Source organism: Typopeltis vanoorti, chromosome 14, assembly GCF_054136105.1.
Source record: "Typopeltis vanoorti isolate ZY-2024b chromosome 14, IOZ_Tvanoo_1.0, whole genome shotgun sequence".
NCBI classification, from domain to species: Eukaryota; Metazoa; Arthropoda; class Arachnida; order Uropygi; family Thelyphonidae; genus Typopeltis; species Typopeltis vanoorti.
In genome coordinates, this window is record NC_143562.1 from 102,577,858 (window position 1) to 102,591,878 (window position 14,021).

General features: G+C 38.7%; 1 protein-coding gene across 5 annotated transcripts in view; it reads right to left on the reverse strand.

Annotated features, from left to right (window-relative positions):
* Positions 1-419: 419 nt before the first annotated feature.
* The window catches only part of LOC150099809 (neuronal acetylcholine receptor subunit alpha-2-like), a 285,794-nt gene continuing 272,192 nt past the window's right edge, over positions 420-14,021 (reverse strand). For all 5 annotated transcript variants that reach the window (XM_090404521.1, XM_090404519.1, XM_090404518.1 and 2 more), the window contains one exon: positions 420-3,239. In XM_090404521.1, coding sequence (XP_090260647.1) covers positions 2,644-3,239 — 596 coding nt within the window. In that variant the 3' untranslated portion in view covers positions 420-2,643. The remainder of the gene's footprint in view (positions 3,240-14,021) is intronic.

Here is a 14,021-nt window from a genome sequence, read left to right on the forward strand (position 1 = left end):
AATACAATCACAAATATCCATGTCCACGGTGCAAGTGTCAAACATCGCACCCTTCTGACTGAATAACCGGTGTGTTCAACACTTGGCCAACTTGCTAGCAAATCTTATTTAGATATAAATAAAATACTCTTATAACAGTTATTTGTGAAAATTATTTAATGAATTTAATGAAAATTATTTAAATGTGAGAACGTGAAATTTCTTGAGTTACTTAGCTGTTTATTGAAAAGAAAATGAAGTTTCGTGCTGCTTTCTATAGTTCTTAAATGTGAGCTAGTTCTTAAATGTGTACTACAGAAACACATTTAAGAACTAGCTTAAATGTGTTTCTGTAGTTTGAGTTGTCCATGTTTGATATATAGTTTGTATTAATGAAAGAGAAGTAATAAACATACAATAACAGATACACCAAGAGTATGTAACGAAATTAATTTTATTTTCTCAATAAACATACACTCTATAAATTAATATCTCAGCCGCATAAATATGTACAAGTTCAGGAGCAGTTCCTCCATATTGTGAGATGATGTATGGCCTTCGGAGGAACGATAACTGTAACTAAGTAGTTATTATCGAAAGAATAAGAAGCACTTCTATATTAGTAAGCTTGTCGCAGATCGATATGACTCATTCACTCCTTGGGGCATCTAATTCTAGATGCATTCAAAGCTACCTCTTTCAGTGAACCCACAAACGTAGTTGTGTTATCACACAATTAATGAATCGAGTAGAAAGATTGATATACTACATGGAGTATTATAGCATTGAGGTCCAGTAACTTGTCAGAATAATTACATTGTACTTGAGGACGTGATATGTATTTATTAATACAAATCCAGCATGATTTTCTGCTTACCAAAGTCGACTGCAGCAGAGTCTTCTTTGGAATTATTGCAATAACGTGACTTTGTTTTTTTTATCTTCATTTCAAGCGTTAATTATTCGGCTGAAGATATAGACTGAGCAATCTCACAGAAGGAATTCGGTGGATAGTTTAAGAGGAAAAGACTGACAAATAGGATCTCGAATTGAGGTTCATATAAACTACAAATTGGCTCATTTGTTTTTTCCTTGTATTTTACTTCACAACACATCACTGAATGCTATCAAAAAGGGTCCAAAAATACTTTTTCAAAAGCACTACATGATACTAGCTAAATAATAAAGTATTATTTTCTATAGCTTTCTTTTGTCCTCAAGAAAAATCACACGATATATAAGAAGCAACATAGAAAAATAAATTGTCCTGATTAAATTAACAAGAAACTTGAAGCTGTAGGTGTATGTACATCATAAGATGTCTAGTTAAGGTCACTCTCCTTTAGAAGTTTGAAATAAGTAGGCAAGTTTGTATTTCCTATTAAACTGAAAACATATAACAAAGATCTCAAAAATTCTTAGGAATTTTAGCCAGTGAGATCATTGAAAACAAACCACTTATGATACTTACGAACAACTCATAAAAAGCGAACTTTAAAGAAAATACATGTCCTTTTTTTTCCAAAATCCCAAGTAGTGCATCTTATAGAAATAAAATAGCCATTGATATAGAGGACGCTAGTCTAGACGTAGACACATTCAACATATTGCTACAAGTCGGTTAACATTATATGGTGATGATGTATTAATGAACCGAATTCTATATCAGAAAAGAATCGTTAAGAATCAGTATCAAAAAATCAGCCATTTCACAATTCACAATTTGTACTAACTTCCTCCGCTTGTTATTCGTATTCGCTTCGATGCCATCGTAAAGTGAAAAGCTCTCGCTGTGTTGCCTTACTTTCTGCCTTTACTTTACATTGACCTTCATAAAAATGAAGCTAGCTTATTAAAATCAACTTATGGAAATTACTGAAACCCATTATTTCGACTTCCAAGTTATTATATATTGCAATTAAAGAACGAGAGACATACCAAGAAAACAAGCAAGGGAAAAAAACGAAAATTCAATCCAAATCAGCAATGGAGTAAAGAACATTGTTACGTTGTTTTCAAAGTATTACGAACATGATTAAATTTCACGAAGGGATTAAGGATAAGACCACAATATTTTATTACACAGCAATTTCTTCTTGAAGAAGAAAATTAATTTTCCTTCGATAATATTTTGAAACACTGTTACTTGCCTCATTTATTTTAAATAATACCCGAAATAGTTTTCAAAATACTGCGAAGCCGTCAATTACCTGAAAAGAATATCAGCAATTACTTGAATAATTCTGAAGTCTTCTGGCGCTATCGTTCCTTCAGGCGCTATCGTTCGTTCGTTCATATTTACATTTTCAATTATGCATCGTGAATGTTCGAAAACAACATCTTATAACAGTTTCAGCGATAGATAACAGCGTTTTCATATATATATATATATATATATATATATATATATATCCATACCCGTGAGTAGTAACGACAAAATATATTGTTAAAATAGCAGTGAGCATCTAGGAGTGAGAATGTCCGCCGTTCCGAAGGATTAAGGCATTGGTATTTTCCCAATCTATCTATTTCTCTGTACATTTGCCAGGAAAGCATTCTTGTACGTCATGAAACTTTAAGTTGCTCTTACCTGAGATGCACTCTAATAGCGTCCATAACTGTCTTTAAAGAACAAAATAAGCATATTTTTTTTCAAAAAGAATATTAAATAAAACTTAATCCTCTCCTCTGTAAAGGAACCAGTACAAGAAACGTTAAAGATGAGACTGCGGTCACTACCAGAAAAATCCAGAACAGGAATCTATCAATCACCAATGCCATCTGCCTCCACTCATTCAGAAGTTTGATATGATGGTCTTCTTGCTCTTGTCTGGTCAACAAGTACCTCAGAGTTCTCAATATCTCATCGTGCAGTCGATTGCTAGAACCTGCTTGTTGTTTAGGCCGTTTCTTGGTTGAGTTGTGAGAGAAGTCATTCAAGTTGCTTACTGATTCACTGCTCGAAAACTCGGGCGAGTCTCGTATTTCCTCGTGCACGTTATCAACTGTCAATCGAAGAGTTTCAGTCTTGAAGCACGAATTGGCCGTTTCGCGAAGCACGGAGCTCTCGTAATGGTTGGAGTTCCTCTTCGTCTGCTTCGGTTTAAAACAGGTACACTCGGCGATGCGTTCCAAGATCAAACGACGCAGCCATCCCGGAACTTCCTTCTTACTAGGTCCTCTGTAGTGGAAGTTAAGGACTATTACCGTCACCACCACGGAGATGGAAGTAATTGCCATCACTGCAGTCAAGTAGATGCCTGCAGGGAGAAGAGTTCGTTAGAGCATGCACAAGGAATCACTGTGAACACTTATCACCATAGAAACAAAACGAAAACATATACAGATATTTCACCTCGTGCTAAGTAACAGAAACACATCATAGCACAAATAATGGCATGCAGCAGGCAAACAAGAAGGTGTTCTTTGGTAAGCTGTAATAATATTTTATTCTTTTAAATGTTAAAAAATAAAAGCAAAATTTGATGCGGTACATATATGATGCATAAATTACACTTCAGCTCATTACAAATAATGTTTAAACTTCGTCTTGGTTGATTATCTTAACAATCGTTTTTGTTAAAAATCTTTTGGATTTATAGCGAATAATTTAAATATTTTTACAACCATCAGTGTTTTAATGGCAAGTATTTAACAACCTTTGAAAAAGAATTTGTAAATTTGCGTAACTGACTAGACGGTAGGTAAATATCAGTGGATGTTTACCTGGCGTCTAGCTTCAGCGGATATTTATTTGCTAAGTGTCAAGTAAGCCCTCCAACTTAGGAGAATAACATTCACGAGTTTCTGGAAGTTACTTTACACGTCCAGTTTGCAATTAATTCCTCCTCCTCCTCACTCTCACACACAAACAGCTCCCGGTAACAACTGCGAGCAGTAGTAATTATCGTTATTCATATGACAAGTTAATAAAGGTAAAAGCTGGTATACACTGGAGACAAATTAAGTCATCACAAGTGTTCAAATTGTTGATTATAATTAGAGTAAATATCTGATGTACAACATCTAAATGACTGAACCAACTTTTGTTAACCTTCTAATTCTTATGGTTATCGAATCTTTTATTAAAGAAAAACATTATAATTATACAAAAAACGAAACTTATAAAGGCAAAACAAATATTAAAATAATCTGCTGTTTGATTTGTTTAAATACATTAAAAGTATTAAGTTGCATCGCCAATTGTTCATTTTTCTTAATCTTTTCATTGAAAAGGATGCGGAACGTTATTCGTATTTATAATATAAAGTAACTAAACATCCTGTTTGAAAGATATTTTTAAAAGATACTCAAGATTTCTTATTAGCCATAGTTAGAGGGTTATTACTCCTGAGCTAAATTTCTTAAGTTAATTTTTGGAATAAATTTAGCCACTTTCTGACATGAATTAACCAAATAAGATTAGCCATCCCTCAAAACCCCGAAGCATCAAAAACCTTTACTTACAACCCAAGTCATTCTGTGGATGATTTATCAGTTCGACAAATCACATTAACACTGATTTGTCGAAATCGGACCGGTGCTAGAAGTAAGCAGCTGAAGCATTTGCCCAGCATCTAATAAAATGCATTAATTCCAAAAAAATAGAATTACAGAGGAAGAGGAATTATTTAATTGTAATTTCCGCAAAAGAAAATTCTTTCTTTCATTACTGAAGACATTATTGCGAAAAGCTTTTGCGTCGTAAATAAGCAAAAGACCTAAAAACAAATAATATATGTTATTGGTACTCAGTTTGCGACCAATATTTATTGGAATATTTAGGAATCAGGATATTTATTGGCATATCCTAAGAAATATATAGTTCCTTGTTAGCTAACATATACTGTATAATACTTCCTACAAATGTTCAAAACATATTCCCAATTTTTATATCACTCCTACACACGATATGCCAGAAGCCCTATAGTGAATAAATATGTGTGCTGAGGTGAAGAATAAAGTAATCTGTTCATATTCCTCTTGAAGAACTGGAGGTTGTAGTCCTTGGGAATACTTCATGGGAAGGACTGTTCCACAGAACCGAGGTTGATGGAACGAAAGACGTGATGAAAGATGTGATGGCGGTATTCCAAAGTTAGATGGATTTGAGATTTGTGCAGCAGTAACTGGGCAGATAAAAAAAAACATCTTTAGCGAAAAGGGATGGCAAGTGTTTTGGAAGCTGATGATGTTATAAAAGTGATGTAAGTAGCAAGTTTGGTGAGTTAGCAGTTTAACTGTAAAACGATATTAGGCAGCCTGTTGCTCGTGTTGTTATAAGTTTAGCAGAAAGAGAGGACATAATGGCTAGTTCTGCTGAACAGAATCCATGAAAATATAGAAGAGACAGTTGAAGAAGAAAGTCTGTGAGAGAGGACGGAGGTCGTTATTCAACCGAACATCTTCTGAAGAGCATCAAGAATCATTAGAGAGGCTTTAACCACCCCAGCTGTGATGACGGTATTCCAAGATTGGATGGATTTCAAATTTGTGCAGCAGTAACTGGACACATAAAAAACATCTTTAGCGAAAAGGATGGCAAGTGTTTTGGAAGTTGATGATGTTACAAAAGTGACGTGTTATGCCAAGGTTGGAGTAAAATTCCAAGAAGAGAGCGATTTGGTCTTGACTGTTAAGCTGAGTATTATCAAAAGCAAGGGTATAAAAACTAAGGTTTTTTTTGCGAGAAACAAAAGCAAACTGTGTTTTGAAAGCAGGTGAAGGTTACTAAGTTGTTATCATCCCCACTAAAGTATGGCGGAGATCAGTTTTAGGGTACTCGTTGTAGATGATCTTCAAACTTAAGATGTTGCAAAGGTTGTCGTACGAGCAGGATAAGTGGAGAGTGTTATCATAAGAAAAACTGTGAATATGATTTCAGGTCAGTGAGAGTAGGATTGTTTAGTATATGAGCAAAAAGGTAGGTGAAACAACAGAGCCCTGAGGAACGCATTAATAGGAAAATATGAAAATATATTCTCTCTTCGTATTTTCCTGCATTAGTAGGAACACCTCCCAAAACTACAAGTAGTGAATGACCTTAGAGAAAACTCTCAATCCAGTTACAAAAGGAGAAAGGCATATCGTACGATGCCAATTTGCTAAGAAGCCCTCAATGCTAAACAACCAAGGAAATTCCATGATCTCCTTGCTTATATCACCCACACCCGGACATTTACCTTGGAAATGTTAAGTGCAACACCAAAGGTTTCGTCAAACCTTTCCATAGCAAATGTCCGGGTGTGGGTGATATAAGCAAGAAGATCATGGATGCCGATTACCGAAATATATATTACTGATAAGTGTCTACGCTCAATAGTGTGATGGTAAACACTTATCACTTTTTTTTCGTAACTGGTGATTTATATATGCTCTGCAGGGTAAATGACACCTAAGTATAATACAGCGTGCAGATGATAAAGAGAAGGTGTTACTTCAGGAGCACAACTCGATCAGGATTCTATCAAGACTAAATGCCTTTTTGGTAACCAGTTTGCTCGAGATTCTTCTGATGTCGTTCTGGAGGAAATGGCATGCAATTTGTCAACAAAAGGATATGATTTGCCTTGATTATCTGTGCAGGAACTGAATAAAGAGAACGATACCAGGAGGTCAACTTTATTTATAGATGATGTTACAATACTACCGTTTAGGTAAGAAAGACGGGATGAAGGAAACAGAGACGGACAAGAGGTTTGCCCAGCAGCTTTTACGCAGGCAGTCGTGCTCAACAGGAGGCACAACTGCCATTGGCACTGGTGGCCTGCTTTCTACATTTAGCTCTTCCAAAGTTAGACTTGGAACAATTAACGATAGTTCTTTTCTTGCAAGCTTCAGTATATGTTGTGAAGGCAGTTGGAGCTTTTGTCTCAAGCCATTTCCTGTTTTCTTTTCTTGGACCACTATAGCATATATTTCGGAAAACCGTGTAGAGTGAGAATTTTGAACAGAGTAAGGAATGAAGGCATGTAATAAAATCGCAACAAATATCTGGATCTGGAAAATATTAAATCTGGAAAAACCACGGAAATAATAAATAAAAGTCTCAGAGATCTTCCTACCGGGCATTGCTGTAGTGTCAAAGTACAGAAATTTGGGAATGGCTGAGGAAAGGCGTTCCACTAGAGATGAAACTTGAATTAACTTGGATTACTAAGAGGAGTTATCACCTCAACAGTGTACCTGAAAGCAAAGCTAGTTAAAAAATGATCCAGAATGTTGGATGAGTGGAGAGTATTGTCAAGAATTCTGGTTGGGAAATGAACAATTTGCTTTAGGTCATTCCTTCCTCGCAGCTAATACTTCCGATTCTCTTGCGGCGCGCTTGGTAAGTGAAATTATAAAAAATAAACTAGTTAGCGTTGTAGACATTAAGTTATCAAGTAAGATAACTTCTCTTATGGAATTTGAATTGCAGGAAATCAAACTTTAAGGATAAGTAGTCAGAGAACAGAATACTTTTCAGAATTGTAAGAACGCTAGAAACAGCAGATGAATGATAAATAATGAGTAAAGGAAATCTTAAACCACAGGAAGTAAAAAGGGGATATTCAAGTTACATGGCTGGCAAGGAATATTGGATCGCAATTAACAACGCCCTTGTACCAGAAGGAATCATACAGGGTGAACAGTTAAGATGAGTTGTTGTAGCAGAGATTTGGCGTTCGGTTCTTTTTTTTAATAAGTTAGTCAAAAATAAAAAAAAAAAAGATCCGAATGGAATGTCTGTAGGTGATGGTATAATCATTTATGTTGTTTTTTTTATACCATGAATGATTTTGTGAAATAATTATGAGATTTTTGGAGTTTTTTTGGGGTGGAGGGGATTTATTCAGAGAGGACTTGTTTTATTTTCACTGAATTTTTCCATATGTTTATTTAAGTTTACTGCCATGTTAATATTTCAAAGGTGAACAGAAAAAAGAGCAGAGAAACATAATGTAGGATCCATCCAATCTCCACGCATAACGTGGCTTCGATAGAACTGCTCGCATACCATTACACACGCTCCCTCCAAGCATAACCTGGCTGCGTAGATGGCAGTAATATTATGCGCCAGGTGATTAGGAAGCCTCCTAGGCCTTACAATTTGGTTCGATTCAGTACACTATTATCTGGTGACCAGCCTGCAGAACTACTTTATTGATGAACCCTCGAAGATAGGAGAAGGTTCTAGACCCCCAAGACTAGTGAAGACAGAAACCGAAATCCCTGCTCTGAGAACTAAACGTGGCAATAGTTACTGCAGTCCTCCAATAAGAAAGGTGGAGGTCATTCACCGGGCGATGAAGGTCATCTACCACCTATTAGGTCTCGTTAGCATTTCCTCCAAACTAGAAAGGTGTCCTCCTTTTACAACGGGAATGCGCGCTGGTGTCGCCAGAGTCCCTTTGATAGAAACAAACCACACACCGAGAAGGCGAGGTTGACTTGACTGGGCGAGGATGTATATTACGCCTCACCTTCATAGCAACCCAAAATGATGTTTTTGCTAAATGTTTCGCGAGCTGTTTGTTTATGGGATGATGATATTCTCAAGTAGGAAAGAATAACGTGTTTGCGCCTCTCAAAATATATCCTATCGCTATTTTTATTTTGAGAATGTTTATAAAATAGGCGGAAGTATTTTTATTTCCGAGACACTAAGTGGCAGACAACAATAAAATTCAGTTTAATTCTCAGGGGCTCACTTTAGTGAGTACGGGCGTGGCAAACCAGAGGTACCTGATGCTGGACCATGCCTTACTTCATGTAATATACATCTGTTATATTATCTGTAGACTGGTCCCTCCTCTTCCTCCCTTGCTTCTTTCTTTCTTCTCTTCTTGCTCCTTCCCCCGAATGCTATTAGAGTATTCGAGGGGAATCTTTCCTATTTTGTTGTGTCATTTCGTCTTGTGCTAACAGGACATTATCAAACACTGTAACATGATCAGGCCATCAAAAAATGTTCGTACCGCATCGTCCGTCGCGCGAGTTACCAAGGGACGCGTTCGGGTTTTAGGCAGAGGGACCCATTCGAAAAATATGTTACAGTCTCCCTTAGACACCACTCCTCAGCACTCTGCTAGAGGAAACTCCATCAATGGGCCCGCTACCCGTTCGGGAGGTGTTTAGGGGCAGCGCAAAGAAATGGTTCTGCAAAAGGACGGAAATGGCAAAGACAATGGCACCAAACTATGGCTTTAGGCAACTGGAACATCTTCTCTTTGACAGGGAAGGAGTTGGAACTGGTTGAGGAAGCCAAGCGCTACGGGCTAGATTTAGTCGGGCTTTCTTCGACCAAGAGGAGAGGCTCTGGAACTGTCGACCTGGATAAGGGGTATAAGCTCTACTACTCTGGTGTGAGCCCGAAAATGTCTGCTCAGGCGGGTGTGGGGATACTCACAAGCCCCCACTGTCAGACTGTGTTGCTGAGTGGATTCCATTGGGGGGACGGGTATGTGTGTTATGGCTTCAGATGAAAAACTATGATTTGGCTGTGGTGCAAGCCTATGCACCTAATCTGGTGTCAGAATATTCTGCCTTCCTAGAGGAAGTGGGTGCTGCTTTGACAGGGTGGCAGACATGGAATCAGTCCTGCTAATGGGTGACTTCAATGCACATGTTAGAACAGATGACCAGACATGGAGGGGTGTGGTTAGAAGGAATGGCGCCCCTGACCTTAACGCGAATGGGTTGAAATTATTGGACGTCTGCTGTACTAACAGCTTGTCCATAATGAATACCTTCTTCCAGCACCGAGAAGTCCATAAATATACCTGGTACAGGGATACACTAGAACAAAGGTTCTTTGATTGACTTCTTTATAGTCTCAGCAGACCTATTTTCCTCAGTGTTGGACGTTCGTGTGAGAAGAGGGGAGGAACGGTCAACTGACCACCATCTTGTTGTGTGCACTCTACGGATTCAGAAACCAAATGCTACCATCAACGCTGGTAGGCCTAAGCAGCTATACCGCGTGAAATGGGAGACATTGGAAAATGAGGCTGTGAGGAAGAATTTTGCAGATGACATTTCCTCCAGGTTCAAAGAGATTCCCAAGCATACTGCAGATGTTGAGGAGGAGTGGAAGCTGTTCAGAACAGCTGTCACTGTCACTGCCTCTGCACTCTCATGCTGTGGCAGAAAGCAGCTCGGCATGGCAACGGGCAGTGAGAAAATGACACCTTGGTGGAACCATGAAGTCCAAAAAACTGTCCGGGCAAAAAAGGAGTCCTACCTAACATGGCTTAGAGTCAGGTCACCTGAGATGCGTTTGCGGCATGCTGAGGCACGAAAAGCTGCTGTTGAGGCAGTAAAGACAGCAAAGCAGAAGACTTGGGAATCCTTTGGAGAAAGATTAGACTCATCCTATGCAAATGCAAACAAAGTATTCTGGCAGCCCATCCTCCCCCCTTCGAGGGAGGAAATCGTGCACAGCAAGGGCAATTAAGACCTCTGATGGTGCACTTTTAACAACCGAGAAGGATATCCTCCACAGATGGAGGGAACACTTTGAGAGCCTTCTTAACCCGGGTGGCCCAGCAGTTATGGACATCCAAGAGGTGCAGATCGGGGCATGACTAGTCTCACAGCAGAGGAGGTCCATTTAGCAATAAAATCGCTAAAATCGGGCAAGGCTGCTGGCGATGATGAAATTCGGCCCGAAATGCTAAAAGCCTTAAATCGAGAAGGTGTTCTCTGGCTGACTCGAGTGTGTCAGGCTGCTTGGATATCTGGGCGAGCACCAAAGCAATGGCAGGCAGGCATAATAATACCAGTCTTTAAGAAGGGAGACCAGAAGGATTGCAGTAACTATTGTGACATCTCTCTGCTCAGCCTGCATTGAAAAGTGTATGCTAAGTGCTTGGGATGACGGTGCAGGAGCATAGTTGAGTCAAAGTTCCAGGAAGAACAATGTTACTTTCGTCCTGGTAGAAGCACAACTGACCAAATCTTCATTTTAGGGCAAGTCTTTGAGAAATCTTGGGAATATGCCAAGAATGTCTACACATGTTTTGTGGACTTGGAGAAGGCATATGACTGGGTTCCTCGGGGTAAGCTTTGGCAAGTAGTACAGGAGTATGGAGTAGATGGCCAACTATTAGCTGCCATCAAGTCCCTGTATGAATGCCGAGAGTTTTGTGTCAGGGTAAACTGCACAAAGTCTGAACCTTTCACAGTCTCCGTTGGCCTCCGCCAAGGTGTGTTCTGTCACCCCTCCTTTTCATAATATTTATAGACTGGATTGATAGGCACAGCCGAGGCAGTGAGTGTGTCAGAATTGGAAGATGTAGCATTGGACGTCTGCTTTTTGCAGATGACCTAGTTCTGCTTAGCTCTTCCACAGATGACCTCCAGTGGACCTTGGATAGGTTTGTAGCTGTTTGTGCAGACACCGGAATGAAGATCAATGTGGCCAAAACTGAAACATATGTGGTCTCAAGACAACCACCCCAGTGCACCCTAAATGAAAGTGGGGTCCCAATGAGGCAGGTGGAGAAGTTTAAATACATTGGGTCCATATTCACGAATGATGGAAAATGGGACGTAGAGCTAGATACTCGAATTGGCTTAGCAAGCTCAATATTGCGGGAGCTTGGCCGTTAGGTAGTATTGAAGTGGGAGTTAAGCCAGAAGGCAAAGCTGGCTGTCTTCAATACAGTCTATGTCCCCATCATTGCCTATGGTCATTGGGTAATGAGAGCGAAAGAATGAGGACACGAATCAAAGCTGCTGAAATGAGGTTCCTTCGAGAGGTTGCGGGGCTGACAAAACTCGACAGTCAGAAGCTCTGCAATTCGGGAAACCCTCAATACTCAACCACTGCTTCTCTGTGTTGAGAGATCACAGTTACGTTGGTACGGGCACCTGGTCAGAATGCCACAAGAGAGGCTCTCAGCAGGCCCTCTTTGCCAAGCCAGAGGGTGGGAGGCCACGTGAAAGGCCAATGACTCGCTGGATGGATTATATCCAAAACCTTGGGTGGACATGTTTGGGAATCCCACCAGAACACCTGAGCTTGGTGGCAGAGGATCGTGACCATTGGAAGTTCTTCTTGCAGCTGTTGCCCCCACAATCCAATTAGGAAAGGTGGGCCTTGAAAATCTATGTATGTATGTATTACTTCCCTAGTCCGATATACTCGCTTTTGTAACATAATGTAGTATCATTTTAACACAATTATTTCTATATTCTTCTCAAACTACTGCCGTTCAATTACAAAGAAAGACGATTTTATTCAAAGATGTATGTTCTTTCACAAATATATTTCTTTCGCAATTTCAAGGCTATTCAATAGACAGCGAAAGGATAATGATAAGAGTAGTTAAGTGGCGTTCTTCACCGTGTCCTTATGACAAGAACAAACAAACAAATATTAGGACAGCGAGTCTTCTGTCATTCAGTCTATTTCAAGCAAAGCAGTTTACACTATCACATTTTCATCGTCGCCGTGGACTTATCCTACTAACGATAAATCCAATACTGCAAACAGAGATAAAGATCGGAAACTCATTCCTCAAGCAGAAAAAAGTTGTTTTCATCCATGAATCCTTAAATTTCTTTAGAAATTAGGTACTGCAATTACCGTTGCATATTAATATTAGTAATGAGATTTGATTTCTATAAGTAATTAGAATAAGTAATAATTTAGATTCGGTAAATAATGAGACAGAATCTAATAAGGTTGAAGACTTTATCAGGCTCATTTTATCATAGGATCATTTGAAGTGTGCGTGCGTGCATGTAATTATATAAACACATAATTAAACAATACTATATGGTTCTTAATAATAATTTCCTAGATTTTTCTACGTGTTACTTATTAAGAATGAATAATGCACAGTTATCTGTTAATAAACGGATTGACAGCGACACGTTGTGGAATAGGCATGTGACTAGTGATGCGACACACGGCTCTACACTCAGGCCGCTATTTAACTTGTGCATTAGTGATATAGGAAAGGAGCAACAGTTAATACTGATGATGTAGAAATCCTGAAGGATGACTTAAATAATCCGAGATAGCATGGACAAAGAATAATGGCTATCAGTTTAATGTGAAATGTAAGGTGATGCGTTTTCACAGAAGACTGTTATATTAATAAACGTGTGACTGCATATTTCAACGAAGAACAGCCTTGGACGAGTTGGAGTTAATTATGCCGAGGCAGCCAACAAGAATGCATTATGTCGGTCGAAACGAGTGAATTATGTCTGTCAGTTGGATTTTCTCTATTAATTTATCTGTTTCACAGAATAAAATATCCTGCCACCTCCATTTATAAGCTTTCTATTCTTTAGCTGAAAAGTGGGCAGATTGTTATTCTGACCTTAGACCATGATCCAAGCTGTTGCGTCACATAAGAAGAGGAATAGATGCAGCTGAACTGCTAAATCCTAAAACATGGCTCTAACACAGACCGGATTTTGGTATGGAAAAGAGCACGAGCAAAGAATTTGCGATCAGATGCACTCATATTCGATGGCAGAAGAGCACAGATGTGCGCCTACTTCAGCCATCGAATATTATATGATCCTTTGAAAACTTCCTCTAAAAAGTATCCACAGAGACTGACATCTAGAACTCCAGATTATTAGAGGATTTAATTTTATTGGCCAGCGAAATTTTCTTGCGAGTTAGCGTTTTCATAATCTAGCTAGCGATCGTTTAACTTTTCTTGTTTAAAATATTTTATCGGAAATTGTGAAGTAGATATAACTAGAAACTTATTCTGCTTCAGTATTTGCTGACATTTTTAAAACAGTTTGCAACGGACAGATATTGTTCTGTTATTCAAACGAGCTCCAGATGACGCCAGAGGAGACGTGTCAATTAATGGCATTAATTAATAATGTGACGCATGCTGACTGCTTCGAAATTATACTGTATATTCACTATGCATGATACGTATACAAATACGTCAATCAAGAAAGAAAGAAATTATTCTTAAATCATCAGACCAGAAAATCGATGAAGGTGAGTTTAGCCGGTCTCAAACAGCGGTAGAAAAGGTTTCTTCGGAAACTCGGGTTTTTCATCCTGTAAAACAGTT